General features: G+C 40.4%; 1 protein-coding gene across 2 annotated transcripts in view; it reads left to right on the forward strand.

The window, feature by feature from the left end:
* Nucleotides 1-21,614, forward strand: part of LOC110200036 (mitogen-activated protein kinase kinase kinase kinase 4-like) — a 233,465-nt gene that overhangs the window by 150,685 nt on the left and 61,166 nt on the right. For both annotated transcript variants that reach the window (XM_078148062.1, XM_078148063.1), the window contains exons 14-17: nt 7,654-7,806; nt 10,973-11,104; nt 12,837-12,904; nt 15,627-15,742. In XM_078148062.1, the coding sequence (XP_078004188.1) occupies nt 7,654-7,806; nt 10,973-11,104; nt 12,837-12,904; nt 15,627-15,742 (469 nt within the window). The remainder of the gene's footprint in view (nt 1-7,653; nt 7,807-10,972; nt 11,105-12,836; nt 12,905-15,626; nt 15,743-21,614) is intronic.

Consider the following 21,614-nt stretch of genomic DNA (forward strand, 5'->3'; position numbering starts at 1 on the left):
TTCTGTACCTATGTTCTTTTACTTCTCTGTTGAAAAGGAGATAGACTTCAATTTGTACCCACTCTGTTTACAATTCTTTGCTACCACGAAGAGTTCTGCTAGAAATATTTTGCATATATGAAGTCCTTCCTTTTGTCTATGATCCTTTTTTAAGATATATGCCTAGTAAAAATATTGTTGGATGAAAGGGTCTGTTCTATTTAGTGACTTTTCTAATGTAATTCAAAATTGGAATTGGACTGTCCTACAGTTTTAGTGATAGTATATTGATGTACCTATCTTCCCCAAAGCCCTTCAATGTTTAAATTTTGCCATCTTTGTCAATCTAATGGGTGTGAGACAAAAACCCAGAGTTGTTTTAATTTTCATAACTTTAGTAAAGTAACTGGTTACAGAATAAACTCACAAAAATCATTGACCTTTTTTATTATTACAAATAAAAACCCAGCATAAGGAGAAAAAGGAATTCCATTCAAAGTAACTACAGAATGCGTAAAATATCTGGGAGTTAACCTCATCAAGACACACTTAGAACTTAGCTAAATACAGTTATAAAACATTGTTTTTTAGAAATAATGGAAAACAAATAATTTGAGAAATATTCATTGATCATGGTTGAGCCATGCCAATATGATGAAAAATTACACTGTTACTTAAATTAATAATCATATCATCTGCAAATAGAGATAATCTTGCCTCCTCTTTGCCTATGCTTATTCCTTCAATTTCTTTTTCTGGTCTAATTGCTGATGCTAGCATTTCTAGAACTAAATCAAATAATAGTGATAACAGTGGACATTCTTGCTTTACCTCTGATTTTATTGGAAAAGATTCTAGTGTTTCCTTTATTACAGATAATGTTAGTTTTTATTTTTATATAAATCATATTAAGGAAAGGTTCATTTATTCCTATGTTTTAGTGACTTTTTAAAAATAAGTGATCTTGGTTTTCACTTTTTAGAAGGCTAGGAGCACAGCTACAATTCATTTCCCTCCCCTAATCTTTTCTTGCTATGCTCCTGGGGTGTCTAAGTCATAGTAGGGCAGTGGTTCTCAAACTTTTTTTGCTTACAGCATAGTATTCATTGCCGTAAGGAATCATGACACATTGAAACATTTAAATTGGCAACAGAAGACTTCTAGGAAAACTGGGTCTACAGACCCATTACTCCAGCCTTGAAATTCCTCTGGTTTTCCTTCCCCTCCTCCATACCAGGACTCCTGGCAGAGGAAGGGGTTTTGTGTCTCCTCTAATAGAGCTACTATTGTGACCCTACTGATGCCAAATCTGAAGGCACCGCTAGGGGCAGAGACTAGGGAAGTTTCAGTCTGTGAAATGGAGTTTCATGGCACACCCTTTGAGAACCACTGTTGAAGGGTCTGGGTTGCAGCCATTTCCCACTATGTTTCTTTCTTGTCTTTAGTAATAGGCTTATGGAAAGAAGGAAGAAAGGAAAGGAAGAAGGGAGAGAGGGAAGGAAAGAAAAAGGATAGAAGAGAGGAAGAGAGAAGGGAGGGGGAGAGAGGAAACAAGTATTTATTTATTAAGTATTTACTATGTTCCAGACACTGTGCTGGTTGCTAGGACGAAACTGAGACAGTCCCTTCCATTAGGGAGTTTGCATTTTAATAGGGAAAGATAATTCATATTTTAATAAGGGAAGATCATTCATATGGGGGAATGGTGGCCAGAAAACATCAGAGATAGCAAATGGAGCCATAGATTTGAACACCCTTTCTAGGAATGTGTTTATGTGAATTGAACAGGGAGGAGGTACATGAATGGAAGACAGATGGCCAGAATGCAGTGTGATAGATCTGAGGGCATCTAGATATGGTGAATTCTCAGCAATCATAATTTTAGGGCCCCAAGTTGGGTGCTTGAATGTCAGGTGCTTGGATTCTGGGTCAGAGGTGGAGGGTAGAGCTCAGTAGCATGGAAGGAAGATGAGATCTAAAATTCAAAATTCTATTAGCTCAGTCAATTAGAACATGATGTTAACGATAGGTTCTGTTCTTGTGCAAGAGATATAGCATGGCCTGAATTCCTAATCCTAGATAACCATCTGTCAAAAATATCATAAGGGCAGTGGACCAGCTAAAGTATGTGAATTCAGCGACTACACTGTCTGCACATCCCTCCCCGTGTACAAGTATGGTCACATGTTGATGATGTGTCAGAAAACTTGCTTTTACCTTGTTATTACTGATCAACATCAGGGCCCCAGGTGATTGCCTTCTTTTCCTTAGTCACTGTTGCTATGAAGTCTTCCACCGGCAAATCTCCATTACATACTTGCCCAGCAATATTAAAAGAGTCCTTTAAAGTGAATGATGATTATTGCTCTATAAATTCTGACCACTGGCAGAAGAGTTTGTTTTACCAAAAGGGGACACTGCATCTTCCTTGAAGTCTTATTCAATGGTGCGTTTGCTCTTGGTCTCATGTAATAACACCTGGTTGTGACAGTCATCTTCTCACCCTGCTCAAGAGCAAATGGTCAGATCACCCAGATCTGATCACTCAGCTAAGAGATCAACTGTGCCTGCTTGGTTCAAAGTCACCTGGGTTTTACATACATTCGTTGTTGTTATTCTTGGGGTTTTTTTTAGAATGTTAACTATTTCTCAGAGAAGCTTGGAATGAATGAGGAGGGGAAAGAAACCGAAAGCATTAAGGGCCTCTATACATATGTGTTCATTGACATATATGTGTGTGTGTGTATGCATATATATATATATATATATATATATATATATATATATATATACGCATACACACACACATATTTTTTTCCCTTTTCTAAGACAAAATGCTGCCTGTCCAAAATAGGGATTATCTTTCTTGTTTCTATCTGTAATCTTTTCTGGGAATTTTGTAACCAGTTGAGTTCATCACAAAACATCTCTGCCTTTATATTCTTTTTTGCATCTACTTCCCAGGGTCAACAATTTTCTGAGAAATCAACTCCCTGAACATAAATAAAGAGGCTTAGGCTGGGACTGTCCAATGCCAAACACCAGGATGAAAAGTGAAAAACTCAGGCGGCCATCCAGATGTTTGACGGCTAAACATCTGGATAGGTTTAGAGATAAGTGATTGCCAAAACATCTGGATGATTAGCTGCATTATTTTGTTTCTCATCCAGCTGTTTCCTGGCATGTCAAGAGGTTGTGTGGTGCAATGGAAAGAGAGCTGGCTTTGGATTCTGAGGACCTGGGTTTGAATCCTGGCTCTTAGCACTTCTGACCTATGTGACCTTTTGCAAATCACTTCACTTCTCTAGGCCTCACTTTCTTCCTCTGTAAAAAGGGGGTGTTGGGCTTAATGACCTCTGAGGTATCTTCCAGCTATATGATGCTATGTGCAGACAGACTTGGCAAGCCAGTGCCTAGGAAAAAACCACATCCTACAGCTAGCAACTTTTCTGCAAGACAGGAGTGATCACACCTTTGTGGTTATCAGAACATAAGCCCTAGATTTTTTTTTTTATGTTGAACTTTTCTTTATCAAAGATTTGAATGTAGCTATCAGGTCATACTATAGAAATTATGGATTTATTCATCAGCTGAAAAAAATACCCTGAACCGAAAATAGATGATGCCAGAATAATACAGAGAAGCCTAAGTCCCAGGGCCCATGGATCTTGATAAAAAAGAAAATGTCATTCTAATTGAAGCATAGCCTATTACTGAGCACATGCTCTGTCTCAGGAAGGTTTTGACTCAAGAAAGAATTGGAAAAAAAATCCAAGTTTTCTCATTTAGAAATCAATATTTATTTTTAAAACATTGCCTGTGACCTTAAAAGCAAGTTGTCTGCAAAATGGGTGGAGTCAGTGATACAGGGATGGTCTGTCTTAACCCTCAGTCTGAGCTAATCAGTATCAATGAGATAAGGATGGTTGGACTATTTGAGGCTTTTGTTATGTTTTAAAGAGAAAACATAGTTCAGTCCAGTCTATTCAGCAGTGACTGACCCTGAGGAGGAATGACTATCAAACTGTGAGGGTAATTATCCATCTTGGTTTCTGGCCTATATTTTATAAATATCCACTTTGTAGAGGCAGTGGAATATATTGCAAAATTTCGTTTGTGTATAAAGCTATCTACAGAATGTCAAAAAGATCCCAGATTTCAATGCTGGAAAGAACCTCAGAGGCCATCTCATCCAACCCCATCATTTTGCAGAGGAGGAAACTGAGACACAAAGAGGTGAAGTGATTTGCCCAGAGTCACACTGGCAGTTAACATCACAGGCAAGATTTGAACTCAGGCCTTCCAACTCCAGAGCCAGTGCTCTTTCCACTGCACTACAGGCCTTTGGCATATTGGATGGGTCACCTAGGAAAGACTGATGGGAGGATATAGATAAGAGGACATGGATGGATGGTGATCCCAGAGACTGGCAAACTATAGCCTGAGAGTCAAATCCACTAGCTGCCTATTTTTGGAAGGCCTGTGAACTTCACAATAAAACTTTATTTTAAAAAATGGAAAAAAACATTTTTAGCTCATGAGCTGAAGGTTGGATGACCATAGTTTTCCAACAGCTGATCTAGATCATTAGTATAAAACTCAAATAGGAACAGATCCCTGCAGGCCGTATATTGACTTAGAATACTACAAATTAACATTATCTATATTGTGTTGTATTTTTATTTATTAAACATCTCTCAGTAACATTTTAATTTGGTTCTGCCACACTGGGGAGTTTTGCATGCTGCAAGTTTGACACCTCTGCTCTAGACCACTGGAATGCATCACCACATTTATGAGAGTAGAGATCTATTGAAGGATCAAAGCTAAACAGAATTCACTAATAGGCAAGGGTCACATTTTTCAGAAGTTCTCTTCCACTCCACCCCCATCCCCAACCTCAGGCTTCTTCTCCTGTCCATGCTTCTAAGATGTCTGAACTATATATGATAGAGTTCACCCAACTCAGTGAGACAGCCTTCCACATGTTACCATTCCTCTCTCTCTGAGTAGGACCTGCTGTCAACAAGGACACACTATAACCTTCCCAACACTAGTTTCTTCCTGTTATTCCTGAGTTCTAGGATCACTGATCACTTATGACTCTGCCCCCAACTATTGAAAATGTATCCTGTTTGTGTCTAGCTGTTAGAATTCACTTAGGTCTTTGCATAAGTGTGCAAAGCAAATTCATTCAGTCAGGGGGCAAGTATGTTCATATTACAGAGCATTGCGATAATTAACATAAAGTTGCTTATCAATATTTCCCCAGTAACTATAATTGTCATTCCCTACCAGTCAGCAGGGTGGACTTTAATCTATGTGTCTCTGATTTTGATTCAGTATGTCTTTACTTTTTTACTTGTGTCCTTTCTATGTGATCAATTGTTGAAGTTTTTTTTCTTATCCATTCTGTCATTTTTTTCATTTTATTGGATAGTTTAATCCATTTATTCTTAAATTTATGTTGGTTATGCTTGTGTTTTCCTACATTTGTTTCATTAGTATTGCTTTTTTGAAATCCCCTTCCAGTTAATGTCAGTACTCTGTCCTTGTGATTAATTTTTCTTGAACTACTTCAATGTTGATCTGTTCCCACAGTTTCTTCCCTTCCCCCACTCCTGTTTGCCTACACTTTCTGTAGTTCTTTGATTTTACTTAAATTATTCATTTTTCTTTCTTTTATTTATTTAGTTATTTTTCCACTTCTTTCTTTCTCTTCTCTTTCCTCAGAAAATTAAATGGTTACTTTAAAATCCTTCATCTCTAGAAGACACATATAACTGCTCTGAACTGTTCTTTCCCAGGTTGCTTCTTTCCTTGTTTCTGGAGAATTATTGTCATTGTTAAGTTTCCAAAAAGTAGCAGTGACCTAGTACAATACCATGTGTCAGTCAGAATCTCAAGTGCCAACAAACTGCTGGCCATGGTGCTGACATAGCTAAAGGACCCAGATATTACAAGAAAGAAACTTGCTGTTCCTCAGTCCAGATGGTGACTGTATCTCTCCTGGCAATCATTTAGGTGTTCATCATCTATTAGACTTGCTGGGGAAACCTGACTCCCTTGCTAGTTATCATGCACTAGTGTGATAGTTTCAGAACACTGATTGTAAGGATGCTTTTGGAAGATTTGGCTTGATATAGAACCCTGCCTTCTCAGTACCTGGTGTGTACCAAATCCCTGCTATCATGAGTTGTATACATGCTACTCATAGCTCAGACTGCTCTACAGTCTCAGTGTCCTTCTCAACTTCTCACACATTCATTTCCCATATCCATTGACTTGCCAGATCACTTGTCATTTCTAACTTTCAACCACTCAGTTGCCAAAGTGATTTTCTGAAAGTTCAGGTTTGACCATGTTAAACTCCTATCCCCTACTCAATAAACTCCACCGACTTCCTATTACCTTCAGGATAAAATAAAAAGTCCTCTGTTTGGTATTTCAAGCTCTTCACAACCTGACCCCTTCCTACCTTTCCAGTCTTCTTACACATTGTTCTCTTTCACATACTCTTTGGTGCAACCATACTGGTTTTCTTGCTGTAGCTCTCATACAATGTTCTATCTTATGTCTTCATGTCTTTGCACTAGCTGCCCCTTGGGCCTAGAATGCATTCCCTATCTCCAACTCTGATCTCCACCTCTTGGGATCCCTAGTTTCTGTCAATATACAGCTCAAGCATCACTTTCTTCATGAGGCCTTTCCTGAGTACCCCAACCTGTTAATACTTTCTAGTAATATCTGTTTTGTATATGCACAAATGTGCATGAATATTTTCTCCACCACTAGAATATAAGCTCCTTGAGCATTTTTGTCTTTATAGTCCCAACACTTAGCATAGCACCTGGCACATAGTAGACCCTTAATAAATGTTTGTTAGTTGATTCGAATGGCATATATGTTTCCTTTACTCCATGAGTTTTGAACCCCCATTGGTATGTGACTATGAGGGATGAAGGGCATTATAATGTAGTCCTTAGCTGAACCACTGATATTTTCCATGGCACTCAATGAGAGTTTGGGCTTAGGCCAATCTTACCTTTGGTTCCTGTCTTAAGATAAAGCATTTGGGGTCTTAGCATTTTTCCATCAGTAGAGAGATCAAAACTGGGGAAAGCTACCACATCATAGGAGGGCTGTAGTCTGTTTTGATGAGGAGAATTTGCTAAATAGCCCCAGGACAGAGTTTTGGACATTATGTGTTATCTTCCTAATAGAGATTTTAGGAGGCAGATAGAACTTTAGATTGACAGATGGTAATTCCCATCAGTTAATTGGAAGTAGGTCATATAGAGCTTGCCATGATTTGGCTACCAAATATATTTTTAATAAAGTACTGAGGTACCCTTCCTCTTAGGGAGGAAGGTACTGTGTCTGTGGCCTTGAGCAGAGAGACCCCATTGCTCCCATGACCACATCAGAGGCCCATATCAGAAACACTGGTTTCTGACTAATATCATCTGTGTACTCACAGATGTCCTGGTCCAGGCATAAACCCAAGCATCTGGTTCAGAGTGTATGTTTAATACTGGCATGTCTGGTCTTCTAGGGCATCTTATCTTAGTTATAATTTAATTCTTTGAGTTTCTGAATAAGAAAAGTAAGAGATACCATATTTGGAACACCATGTATTTGCCCTCATTCCCACTTTCCCATTTTGTTTTTCAGATGAACATTAACACAAAGAAATCTGAGGGTTCCCAGACACCTTTGAATTGGACCCTTGCCCTTGCCCACGACTCTCCTCCCCATACTCGGGTGATATCTGGCAGTAGCTCTAGTCCTTGTACACCAGCTTTGCAGAGGACAGGAATAACAAAGGTAAGATGACCTTTCCTTATCAGTAAGATGATTAACATTCCTCAGTTACTAAAGGAAGGGCTTTGGAGGTGGGAAAGGAGGAGGGAGAAAGAGATCTGCATCACTCACTCTCTCACTTCTCCATATTTGCAGTAAGACAATAGTTGTTTCCAACATCGCCCAAATGCTTGATGCCTTTTAATTGGATACTCCTTTTCTTGGTTTCCATTGCATGATTTTTCTTTAGAGTCAGGTCCATTAAAAGAATTTTTTCCCTTTTCCCCTAGAGATAGCTCATTTGAACTCTTAAAATAATGGTGATTGTTCCTTTTCTTTCTTTCTATGGTAGTAATTGTGGGGGGAGGAGTTATTTTTGGTTTTGGTGGGAGGAGATGAAAAAGAAGAGTTGGTAGGCAGGTCTTGTGTTCACTAGTTTTGTTTCTGTGACACCAAAACATCTAAATTCAAAGTGACAAATCCACATAGTCCTCCAGATGTTTGGGAACAGACACCTCTTTGTTGACTTCCCAACTCAGAATGCCATTTGGGGTGAATCTATGTCTTTGTAGATTGAATGTCTATCTAGAGTGTTACCTCAGCTCAAATTCTGAGCTTATCATTACTAACAACAATTTTAAAGTGAAACATTCTTTTAGAAATTTTCTGTCTTTAAAATATCTTGAAAATTGATCCCAGAGTGCTTTTAAAATTGTTTCATTTTCACCCAGGATTGTCTGTGTGTGTTTATTCAAGACCTGCACTTTTTCCTTATTCTGTTTTCTCTACTGCCATTTCCATTTCCACATATAACATGTTGGGTACTGAGGCATACCACATATGCTACAATAGAGTCCAAATATAAAAGTCCCATTGTCATTGATGATGAAAATAGAAATGCTGGCAGATCTGTTCCATCTAGCATCTATTTGTTGTTCTTCCAGTTTCATACATAGATGTTCTTGGGGTGATCTGAGTCAGCTGGGTCAGCTTTCTGCAGACTTGTTTGCCTTTCCTGCTTTTCAAAGTTTTGTGAGGCAGTACGTCTCCTATTCTTCTGTCCTTCTTCATGATGTTTTACAAATGAACCAATATTTTAAGTGGCTGTTGATCTTGGCTGTCCTGTCTCTAACTTGGCCATGCAGCAAATGATATCTAAGGCAGTTTCTGGACATGTTGAACCTCCTTGTTGTGGGGGCTACTGGTCTCACTTTTCTCAAAATGGTGATAAACATAGTTGTCTTTACAGTTAGTTTTAAGATATCAGATGAGAGTTTTTATAATAAATAATATTCTCATCCTTATCTTTGTTCTGTCAAAGGTCTGACTACATTCAAACAGCTAATTTTGATGAGGGGTGAATTGAAGGGGAAAGAGATTAAGTTACATTTTGGATATATAGAGTTTCCATTTTTGTGGCTGCAGATGTACAGCAGGCAGATTTGAGACTGGAGTTCAGGAGAGAGATTACAACTAGATATATAGGGTTCACTTAGAGATGATGTTTGAAACCATAAAAGTTAAAGAGACCTTATAGGAGAGACAGAAACAGAGATAGACAGAGACCAGAACAAAGCCCCAGGGGAAACTCACATTAAAGAGGCAGAAGATGTATAATAATGTAGCAAAGGAGAAAGAGTAGGAATAGTCAGGTAGAAGGAGAACCAGAAGGAAGCAATGTCAGGGAAGTCAAGGGAGGAAAGAGTGTCCAGAAAAGGGAAAGTAATCAATACTATCAAAAGCTGTGGAAAGGTCAAGGAGGATGAATTCTGAAAAGGGCCATTATATTCTTGTCCTCAAATCTCAAGAGCTGGAAAGAGCCTCAGAAGCAATCTAGCCCAATCTTCACCTGAACCAGAACCCCCTGGCTATCACTCTACCTCACAAGTGGTCATCTAGTCATTGCTTAGAGACCTCCAGTGAGGGGGAACCCACTACCCTCTGAGGTGCCATTTTTTGGATAACTAATTCATAGAATCACAGGTTAAGAGCTGGAAGGGACCTTAAAATCCAACCTTATCATTTAAGCCCAAAGATATTAAGTGATTTGCTCAAGAACACAAATGGTCATTGTCCTTACCCAAGAGTCCAACCCTGATCCTCTGAATCCCAATCCTGTACTCTTTCCAGTACCCTGTAGGAAGTTTCTCCTTAAAACAAGCTGAAACTGATTTTTTGAACCCAAGTGTAAGACCTTGCATTTCTCCCGATTTCATTTCATCATCTTAGGTTTAGCCCAGTGTTCTAGTCTGTTGAGATCTTCTCAGAGCCTGACTCCATTACCTGCTGTGTTAGTCATTCTTTTCAGCTTTGTGTCACCGATGAATTTGATGAGCGTGCCTCCTGTGCCTTGATTTAAGTTACTGAATTTTTTTGTGGTCTGACCCCTGATTTCTTTGGTGTAGGAGACTTCCTCTACCAATGCCGTTCATGTGTTGCCTGCTCTGCAACTTCTAGTCTTAGCGAGTAACTTGGAGTACTGAGAGGAAGTTAAGTAGCTTGCTCATGGTCACACAGCCTGGGCCTTGAATCTGAATCTTTTGGGCTCCAAAGATAGCCCTCTAGTCACTATACCACATTCCCTCTTTGCTTAGCTGTAGCCATTGGAAATATTGAATTCTGTGCAGAATGTTCTCTTTCTCCACCTTCCTAAATCCTGCAATCTTTTTGTTTGTTTTGTTTGGTTTTTTTAAATCCTGCAATCTTTGAGGCTCAAACTGGGAAGCAGATCCTAATCAGGAGGCTTAACTCCAACCTTGAATGACTGGAGTGCTCACTCCTTTCATTGGTTTGCCATTGGGTAAAACAGGAGCTGTCCACATTGGACATCTCTCTATGGTCCTCCCCTCAGGGCTCCTAACTGTGAAGCACTTTCGAAATGGGGCATGCTAAAGTCAGCATTGTTATTTCAGTGTCAGGGGAATCTTAGTTTCACTAGAGTGTTCACATTTGAATTTAATTTATTTCCTCCAAAGAAATTCCCTTTAAGATAGACATGCTGTCTAACATCTGCTTGAGTTCAGGAATTAGGTATTTTGTTGTATGTTAAGGAATGACATGTTTGTTTTCAGGGCTTTTTAAAAAGTACCATGAGATTTATGACATGATCTTAGACTAAAGAGGTTACCGGATGGTGACTGAGTCTGTGATGATATATATCTGTGTCCCCTATATTTTGGTATATTTCAAGAATGAGAATCTCCGGCTGAGTAAAGACAACCACCACAGCTACTCCCTCTCGGACGTGGCCATCAGGCCTAAAACCTCAGTGCAAGATGATGTCTTTTGGAGCAAGTACCCAGTTGAAGATCAGCCTCCAAAGGTACCACTTCTTCTCAGTGATTATTTAATTCCCTTTCATATTAATCTGGATGACAGATAAAGAAAGTGAGGGAAAATGTCCAGTTCTGCTTTAGCTTCTGGGGCGGGGAGGAGGGGGGAAGTACTGTAGATATCTGGTATTCCTTTCTACTGATCCAGATCTCACTTTGTCCATGTCTGCCCATTCTGGGCCACACTTGTCCATATCCTTCCACATGTCCAACCAACATGCTAGAGGCTTTCCTCTCTTTCTCTTGACATCACTGGGGTACCATTGGAACACTCTGAATTCTGTATGTAAAGTGATAGCTTTTGTCTTTTTTTTTTAATATACCACATTTTTTTTTTACTAATAGAGCCCTCCTTTGCAACCATGAAAGAAATAGTTAAGCAAAACAACCTGTCTCCCATTTCTTAGCATTCAACACTTATAGTCTCCCTCTTCTACTGAAGAAGGAAGTATCCATGAGAATTTCTTGAGGGTCCCTGTATGTTATACTGTGCTAGATGACGTAAGCTTTGTGGAACGAGTATAGAACCTCCAGTGTTGTTGGGAAGAGAAGATTTACACATGTATGTGACAATTCTACACAAAAGAACCAAGGATTCACCTGTGGTCCAGGCCCTAAGAGCTATGGGACATCAGTTAAAGGAGTGTTCCCTATGGGTTAGAGCTTGTGGAGAAGGCTTTATGGATTCCCTGAATCACATATTGTTGGAGCTGGAAGGCTCTTTAGAAAGCATGAAGCCAGGGCAGCTAGGTGGTGTAGTAGATAGAGCACCAGCCCTTAAGTCAGAAAGACCTGAGTTCAAATCCAGCCTCAGATAAAACCCTTGACACTTACTAGCTGTGTGACCCTAGGCAGGTCACTTAACCCCAATTGCCAGAAAGAAAGAAAGAAAGAAAGAAAGAAAGAAAGAAAGAAAGAAAGAAAGAAAGAAAGAAAGAAAGAAAGAAAGAAAGAAAATGAATGAAGCCCCTCGTGTTATAGGAGAGGACATTTCATGGAAGAGACGTATCTTGTACCCATGTTTCAAAAATAGGTAGGTTTTGAAAGGGAGGGATACAAAGAAGGGGAACAGGCTTCCCAGAACAGAGGCACGGAGCAAAGAATGAGGGGAGAATGACCTGACATGAGCCAAGGATACCAAAAGTACTATTAGCTGAGGTTAGAGGACCTGAAGGTCAACTGTGGCATAGAGTAGATGTGAAGGCCAAGGCCCTGGGTTGGAGTGCTGGCTTTCCTTCTGTGTGAGCCTGAGGAACTTGATCCCCTCTGCAACCAAGTTTCATCCTCTTTAAAATGAGAGGGTTTTATTAGGAGAGTCCTAAAGCCCCGTCCAGCTCTACATGCTATGCTATCCCCTCCCTGGAGGAGGACTCTGGTCTTGACCTAAGAGACAGTGCTGTATTATGAAAAGAACACTGAATGGGAAGTCAGCATTGTGGACTCATAGCTCTAGAGCAGAAAGGGACCTCAAACTTACAGAAGAAGGAACTGGGGCCCAGGAAGGGGAAGGGACTTGTCCAAGGATACACATGAAGTAATGGAGGTGAGATTTGAACCCAGATCCTCTCACTACAAATCCAGCCTTCTTTCCATTGTACCACTCTTCCTCTCATCTGATTTATAAAGTCTACATGTACTTTAGTTTACCAGTCATCCTGAAATTAATGCCTCGGATTCCCAATGGTAGAGAATTGCACTGAAATATTTGGTTATATCTTTAAGGTCCCAGAAAGAACGACCTCAAGATTCCGCAGCAAGGATATCATCAACCAGGCTCGCCGCCATCCAATGTAAGTACCTCTGCGCTCTGTGTTCAAGCCCCTAGTGATTTATTTATGGCCCTTTGGAAAACTGAAGCCAGCCTCAGTGGTTCCAGACTCTCTCCGATTGAAGTCAAACCCAGAATGTTCGGAATGCCCCCAGTCTTCTTTGGCCTGCATACTGTAACCACAGTTGAAATGATTTCTTTTGAAAGTTTTTTGAAAATGTGTTTTACCCACATCTGAGGCAGCCAAATTTCCGAACTTGAGCTAGTTGACAGTTTGGCCCCAAAGCCTTCCCCTTTCCCCATTGACCGTGTGACTTGGAAGCCCAGGCAAACTCCCACATCACTTTGGTTTGCTATGATCAGGGTTGGCCAGAATTAACCATTTTAAAGGTGACTGCAGTGACAGGGAGATACCTTGAACCAAATGTCCCCTACATAGAGACACAGGTAGAGCTTCAGAGTGGATTGTTCGGCAAACACCACACATTCAACACACACAAAACATCCTCTCACGTCAGGAGGAAATGTCATCAAAGAGACAGGGGAGACAAAAAGGCAGAATCAGGCCAAAAGCTCCAAGGAACATTCCAGGATTCAAGATGATATCTTGGGTCTTGATATCTTGGTATTTCTGGGTCTTTTTTATTGGGGTGCTTCATTTTTGCTCCTGGCCTACCTTTCTTTGCAGCACTTTTGGTACTGTATACTTCACTGTACACACCAAGGTCTGTCTGGTCTGACATGAAGAGCACAATGCTCTTACTATAAGACAAATTCTCCCATTGGATGATTAGTCTTAGAGTCATAGATCCCCTTCTGGAAAGGGAGCAGTCATGGAGGGCAGAAGCTATATAGAGCATAGGGGAGGGAAGCCAACAAAAAACCCAACTTTACAGACCAAGAGGTGCCTAGTGCTCCAATCTACCAAAGCTCATGGGATGTGAACCTTTCAATAGAGGATTCATCTATTCAGTTCAATCTAATTCAATGGGGACACATTTATTAAGTATCTACTGTGTGCTAGGCTAGAGAGCCAGAGCCCCAATTTACCCTTGTCTCTGTTCTCAAGGAGTCTCCAGTCTAGGGAAGACACAAGTAACTACTACAAAACAGAATTGGAAGGGGCCAAAGGAGAAGCCGGCACAGAATCCTATGAGAAAGCCAAGGAGAGAACCCTTAGGGCATTTAAAATAGTATCTAGTTTACAGAAGTTATTACACAAATAACTTTTCAGGAAACCAACTATTGCACAAAGTGAGATTATGAATAGAAGTTTCCGGAAAAACCAGCATGTGGGCTTCTGGTGTGTGCAAGGTCTACATGAGACAATTGCTATCCCTACAGCAAAGGAGACCTTGAGCCACTGGGCAGCTTGGAAGCACTGGCCTGTCCTAGTAATTCTTCAGTGTTCTTATGGCTCTTTGATCTTATAGATGTGGGAGGGAGCTGGTGGCACAGTGGAGTCAAGAAAACTGGAATTCCAAATCCTGCCTTAAACACTTAATAGGTGTGTGACCCTGGGCCAGTCATTTAACCTCTCTGTGCCTCAGTTTCCTCATTTGTAAAACAGAGATGATAGCACCCACCTCACAGGGTTGTTGTGGGGATTAAAGTGCTTTGCAAACTACAAAGCACTACGTAAATGCTAGCTCTTAATATGTGAGTACTCCCTTCAAAAAAAATAGAGAAGCCCTTTAAGGTCTGCAAAATGCTTTCCATGGATTATTTTGGAAGATTCTTAGAATAAACATGAGACATGGAAACTATACATAATAATGTCCTTTTTTGACAGATGAGGAAACTGACCCTGAGAGATTATGGGATTTGCCAGTGATTATAAGGAAAGTGCAAGAGGCAACTTTTCCCAAATCTAGGTCCAAGCTCTATCCACTAGGCCCTACTGCCTCTCCACTACTAGAGGGATCACCCTCTCTTTAGTAACTTTATTTGCTTTTTTTTTTTTGGAGGGAGGGAGCAGATCTCTGAATTCGTTTGTGCAGGAATTTCCCAGTGTGAAAACTCCTTCTACTAAGACAACTGAAGTTTTATAGTAGAAGAGGGCTGCCTGGGACATGTAAAAATTGTGGAGATTCAGGGTCACACAGGGTGGCATTAGCCAGAGGCAAGGCTTAAACTGAGATCATCCTGACACCAAGGCCAACCTTGCATCTTGTTGGGCCACACTATCCCCAGACCCCAAACTATGTTTCCTTAAGAGGAGTTAACCTATAAAGTCAGGACAAAAAAAAATCTTTCTTATTTTACTTTTTATTCACTTGTTCATTTGATATGATATTAAGTACTACTACCTAGGTAATCAAATTGCCTAAATATTATATTCAGATAAATGGTCTAGGGCTTCCTAGAACTAAATACAGTTTGTAAGCTATGGGGGGGGGGGGTAAGCTATAACTAGCCACCTTTTCCCATAGCCACAATCAAGAAACTCTCAATTCTAAGTAAGATGAAATATTTGGGACAAAATCTGAAATTTAGGAATGTTACTTTGAATTGGGAATGCAAACCAGTATTCCTTTTAGTGATATATCCATGATCTATACATACACAAACACATCTGCATATATGCACAAGCTGACACATGTGCTTCACTCCCATGAACACATACAATCACCTTTCTCAATCTGTGATCAATCTGTGAAAGCTGGTCATTGGTCTATAACTTAAGTTGTGCTTTTTCCCTTTTTGAATGCCAGCGAGTGGCAAGTGATTTTCTGTCTTTTCAGTGGTTCCCAGCAGCCGTCCTTTGGGGGACGGGCTCAGAGGCCAAAGAGTAACAGTAAATTCACTGGCAACAGACAGTGGGCGATGGAATGTCGTCTGACCAACAGAGCAACATCAGGTGAATCCTTAGAGCCAATCTTCCCCAGTCACAACGCATAGCTAATGTCTAACAGCCCGTGTTCAGTCAATACAAGTGAGACTGGTTCACTAAAAGTACTAAACCTCCTTTGTATTTCAGCAGATGCCCAGTGAGTGGGAAACCATTCTCCTGCCATAGTCTCATTTCCTGGGATGTTTTCCTTCCAACAGTTCATACCTGAGTAATATTGCTTTTGGAGGCGAGAGAAGGCTTTTAGTGTCTCAGTTGGACCTGGCAACTTTTAGGGAATAGATATCTTGGCCATAAATGAAACTGTCTAAACAGCTCCTCTGAAGCTTGGGGGAAGCTATGGAAAGAGGAGTCCCCACTTTCACTCTCCTACCCCCATTCCTTCACTCCACCCCTAGAACAAGAAATGAGGATGCATCCTTGGTGGTAGTCAGCTTGGAAGGGTGGTAAAGCCTAGGACAGGTTTTGTTGGCAACCCCAGCCTTTGACTTTGTCCCCTGTGTTCTGTGACTGTTACAATAATAAACAACAAATAAAATCATAATAAGGTAGCTTGGCTTAGTGGATTGAGAGCTGGCCTTGGAATCAGGAAGACCTGGATTCAAGTCCTCTCCCTGATACATGTGACCCTGGGCAAGTCACTTAAATGCTCAGTGTCCCAGGCAATTCTTTAAAACTATACATTGAAGAGAAGGTACCAACCTATATTGGTAGAGGGAGCGCCTCATCAGGGGCCTCCTACACCAATAAAATCACAAATCCAATATAATAACAATAATAATAATAATAATGATAATAACTAAAAAAGCAGTTATTTTATCCACCTGTGCAATAAGCCATGGGAAATGAAATATGAAAGAATAAAACCAGGATAGTAACTTGTCTCAGAACTATCTGAACCATTGAAAAAGTTGAGACAAACACCATTACAGAAAGAATAATAAATCCCATTGCAAAGTATGAAAACTCCAGACAATAATGATAAACTTGCATTTCTAGAGTGTTTAAGGGCTGCAAAGTGTTTTCCTCAGAGCTACCCTCTGGTATCATTATTAGCCACCTGTTACCAGAGAAAGAAACTGAGGCTCAGAGCAAGATTTGTCTAAGGTGGCACAGTTTGGAAGGAACAAAGCCAGGCCCTAAGCCCAGGCCCTCTGCCTATAGATAGTTTCAGCATTTTTTCTCCCTTCAGCACCAGTTTGGGACTTCTACCAGCCTCCTGCAGGAGAGGTTTTCCAGGACAGCTGGTATTGGTTTTCTATATTCCTGTGGAAAGAATCTCCTTTTCTTCAGGTCACTACCAACCCAAGGTTCTGTCCTCCACAGCATACCTAAAAAAGTATCTACCCTGCTGCAGCATTTTCTCCTGAGGGTCAGTTAGGCTAGGCCTTGGAGGTGACTTCCCTGTTTGTTTCTTAGCTCAGATCAGAGCCATGGGCACCATCCTCTAGATTTTCTATACAATATCCACCATATGAATGCATGAGAATATCTGGATTAACTAGCTAGATTTTTTTTCCAATTTTTATTCCAAAATATATAAATACAGCTAACATGATATAGATAAATAAAATAGAGGATTTTGTTGTTGTTGCTGTTGTTTTGGAGGCTGTTGGGGTTAAGTGACTTGCCAGGGCCACAAAGCAAGTAAGTGTCTGAGATCAGATTTGAACCCAGGTCCTTTTGACCCCAGGGCTGGTGCTCTATCCACTGCAGTGCCACCTTGCGGCCCCAAGGTTGTTTTGGTTTTGTTTTTTAAGAGGTAGCATGGCTTAGTGGAGAGAGAGCCAGCCTTGACATCAGGAAGTTCAGCTTCAAATCCCACCTCTGACACATACTGGCTGTGTGATCATAGACAAGTCACTTAACCACTCAGTAACCCTGGCAACTCTCTAAGACTAGAAGCTGCAGGGCAGATGCCCATCTGCTTTGGTAGAAGGCGTTTCCTCCTTTGGAAATTCCCTATGCCAATTGAAAGCACAGATCCAACTTATAAAGAATAGTAACTTTCTTATTAATCCTTGCTTGGCCATAACTGGCTACTTGAAGCACATTTAGATTGTTTAATTGCAAATTTGAAAAACTATTGCCATTATCTTCAGTTTACAGATAGCAGCAGAAATAAGCAGCTCTTAACGCCCATTAGCTCATTTTTTTCTTTATGCGCTATTCATTTATTACTAACCTAATGAAATCCTATACCTGAATAGTTGCCACACATAAATATTTCTGCCCTGTATCTGTACTGTACTGGAATGAACTGAATAAAGACAAGGTGGGGAAATGAGCCTTTTAACTGAGCAACCAATGAAAAGATTCCAGTAGAAGTCAGTATAGCACGCACTGAAGCATTTTGAAGATGAGATCAGAAATCCAATTTTGAAATGCAGGCGAGGGAGGGGGGGGTCTCTCTAGCAAGACTGTGGCTACTAGGAATATTAAAGGGCATTTGCATAAGACTGTTGTATAATTGCAAATCTTTTCCTTCCCCTAGACAAATCTTTTGAGTATAGAATAATATAGGAAATAAGCATTTCAAAGCTGAGATGACCATTACCCAAGCCTGACTGTAGATGCCATCAGTGGAATGAAAGCTGTTTCCAAGGGCTATTCCAACTGCAGCTTCCAGCCAGGCCGATCAGTGGGGTCTGGGTCAGTTTGCCTGTCCATTCAGCCAATTAGCACACATTTCTTAAATGTGTGAGATACTGGAGATACAAAGACAAAAATAAGACAGTCTCTACCCTCAAGGAGTTTATCTTCTATCCATCAGCTGAATGAACCAGCCTAGTCCTGTAGCATTTCTCATGGCCCTTGAGCAATTAACCACAGGCTCTGAGGTATTAGGACCTTTCTGGGGGGAAAAGTCAAAGCTACTTCTCTCACATTGGCAATTGCTCAAAATGCACTCTGGGGGCCGCTCTCTAGTAGTAAGGGGTTAAATAAGATCACTCAGTTACAGGTCTGCCTCTCTCCTAGCTCCCAACCAGAGCTTAGAGGTGGTAATGGTGTAGGAGGGGAACAGAAAGCTGGTAAGTAACCTTTAAATTTGATAAGGCTTCAGGAACAATCTCAGAGAAGTGGGAATGAAAAAGAAGAGATCAGGTTTCCTATAAACACATATCCAATGGTTGATGTAAACTCTTGTAAACAGAGAGTGGATTCTGCCTCTCAGCTTCTATACTAATCAGAAGAAAAACATGGGAAGTAGGCCTATGGCCCTCCAAAAGGCTAAATCCTACAAGTGTTTGGGTTTTTTAGGAATAATAATGATATCACCATGCCAAATACTCATACTCTTCAAACTACTTAGAATGAAAAGCTTTCAAAATATAGATACCTAGTGACATTAAAACCATGAGGGAACAGGATGAGGTATATATCATCTCCATCATCCTGTCTGCTACTAGAATTGTCCCAAAGATGCTTTTAGTGAGTGTACAGAAGATGAGCCTGAACCCCAATACTCTTATTCAATTACAAAAAGCAGGTAGTCAACCCACCTGCAAAGTAGTTCCTAGAACATTAAATATAAAAGATTAATAGTATGGCAGCTATTTCTTGGACCATTTCTTTCTGAACTCCATTAAAAAAGATAAGAAGAATGAGATAACAATACTTTCATAGAGTAATCATGGCAAAGCACATACAGCATCTTATAAACATCCCCAAAGGCTGTATTCATTTACTTATGGGTCCTATATGACTATATCAATATACATTGTACATTGATTGTATATTGATATAGTCATATAGGACCCATAAGTAAATGAATACAGAAAATACCTTTCATACCTTGTGGCATGAATTTCAAATTCTGATGTGAATTTGAGATATGTGCTTTACAGAATGACTTGGAAGTCATCAGGAGTTTACAGAATGCCTAGGAGAAAAGAAATAGAAAGACCATCCCTACAATGCCAAAGAGAAGGTTGAAGGATGATCTGATGATTATGAAACTTGTTTGCATAGTCCAGATGAATTACAAAGGTAAATGTCTGCTTCAGTTTAGTTTAGTAATTAATTAAGCACCTGCTATGTGCCAGGCACTCTGTTAGGGGCTGGGAAGAGGACTAGTCCCTGTCCTCAAAGAGGAACATAGATAAGTAAATATAAAATGTGTATACAATACATACATTTATAATAGCACTTTCAAGTTTGCAAAATTCTTTACAAATATTTCATTTATAGCCTCACAACAACCCTGTGAAGTAGGGTTATCCCTATTGTACAGATGAGGAAACTGAGGCAGACAGGGGTTAAATGACTTGTCCAGGGTCATATTACTACTGTCTCATACAAGATTTGAATTCCAATCTTCCTTATTCCAAGTCTAGAGTGCCACCTAGCTGCCTTATGTAGGAGGTGATGCTTGAGCTTGGCCTTTAAGGGATCCTGTGATTCCGAGAGGTAAAGGTGAGGAGAGAGCATGCTAGACACGGGTGCAGTCTCTGCAAAGGCCTGGAGACTAGAAATGAAATGTCACGTACAGAGAATGGCCAGTAGACTTGTGTGGCTGGAATGTAAAATATGTGAGGAGTGTTAGGGGGGAGGGAGTACTTCATAATCAATCTGGAAAGATAAATTGGAACCAAATGAAGGGCTTTAGATGGCAAATAGGAATTGATATTTAATCTTACAGACAATGGGGCAGCTAGTTGGTGGATGGAGTGCCAGTCCTGGAGTCAGGATGACCTGAGTTCAAATTCAACCCCAACACTTACTAGCTGTGTGACCATGGGCAAGTCATTCTACCCTGCTTGCCTCAGTTTCCTCATCTGTAAAATGAGCTGGAGAAGGGAGTGGCAAACCACTCCAGCATCTCTGCCAAGAAAACCCCATAAAGAGGTCATAAAGAGTCAGACACGACTGAACAACAACTTAGAGTCAATAGGGAGCTACTGAAACTTTTCGAGCAGGGAGTGACATGGACAGGCCTGTGCTTTATAAATATCACTTCTGCAGCTTTATGGAAAGATCCCTCTGCAGGGGAGAGATGAGAAGCAGGGAAACCAATTAGAAGACTGTCAAAATAGTCTAGGTGACAGGAGATGAGGCCCTGAATTAGGGTGGTTACTATGATCTGAATGGAGAAATTTGAGAGCTAGGGTGGCAATAGAATCAACAAAACTTGGCAACTCGTTAGATATGTGGAATATGTGAGAGAGGAGAATCAGAGATAACTCCCAGGTTGTAGAACTTTCATGACTGGAAGAATGGGATGGCCCTTGGCAGGAAGTGAGAGTCAAGAAAAGAGGAAAAGATGATGAGTTCTGTTGGTTTGTGAATTCTCTGTTGAGTTTATGATGCCTATAATACATCCAAGTGACAAGGCTGAGAAAGCAGTTGAATGTGTGGAATTAGAGTTTGGAAGAGAGAGGAAGTCTGGGTGTATAGATCTGGGAGCTATTTGCATAGAAATGATTTTCAACCCATGGAAGCCGATGATGTCACAATTAGTGTGTAAAAGTCAAAGAGAAGAGAGCCCAGGACAGAACCCTGGGGCACACCCAGAGTGAGGTGAGATATAGATGGTGACCAAGGAAGGTATGAGAACCAGAAGAGATAAATGTCACAAAAACCCAAAGAAAGAGTTTCCAGAAAGAGGATATGGTCAACAGTATTAAACACTGATTGCAGAGAAGTGGATCAAGATGAGAATTGAGAGAAGGCCATTGGATTTATCATTACAAGATCAGCTTGTAGTGCTTTTGGAGAGAACAATTTCAATAGGGTGGTGGGGATAGAAACCAGATCACAGGAGGCTGAGAAGTGAGTGGGATGAGAGAAAGCAGAGTCAAGAGAGTATTTTCTAGGTGTTTCACAGGTGTTGATAGAGTCTGATCCAGTGCCAAAGTCAATGTACCAAATATATATTATG

Source organism: Phascolarctos cinereus, unplaced genomic scaffold (assembly GCF_003287225.1).
Source record: "Phascolarctos cinereus isolate Bilbo 61053 unplaced genomic scaffold, phaCin_HiC Scaffold_8;HRSCAF=390, whole genome shotgun sequence".
NCBI classification, from domain to species: Eukaryota; Metazoa; Chordata; class Mammalia; order Diprotodontia; family Phascolarctidae; genus Phascolarctos; species Phascolarctos cinereus.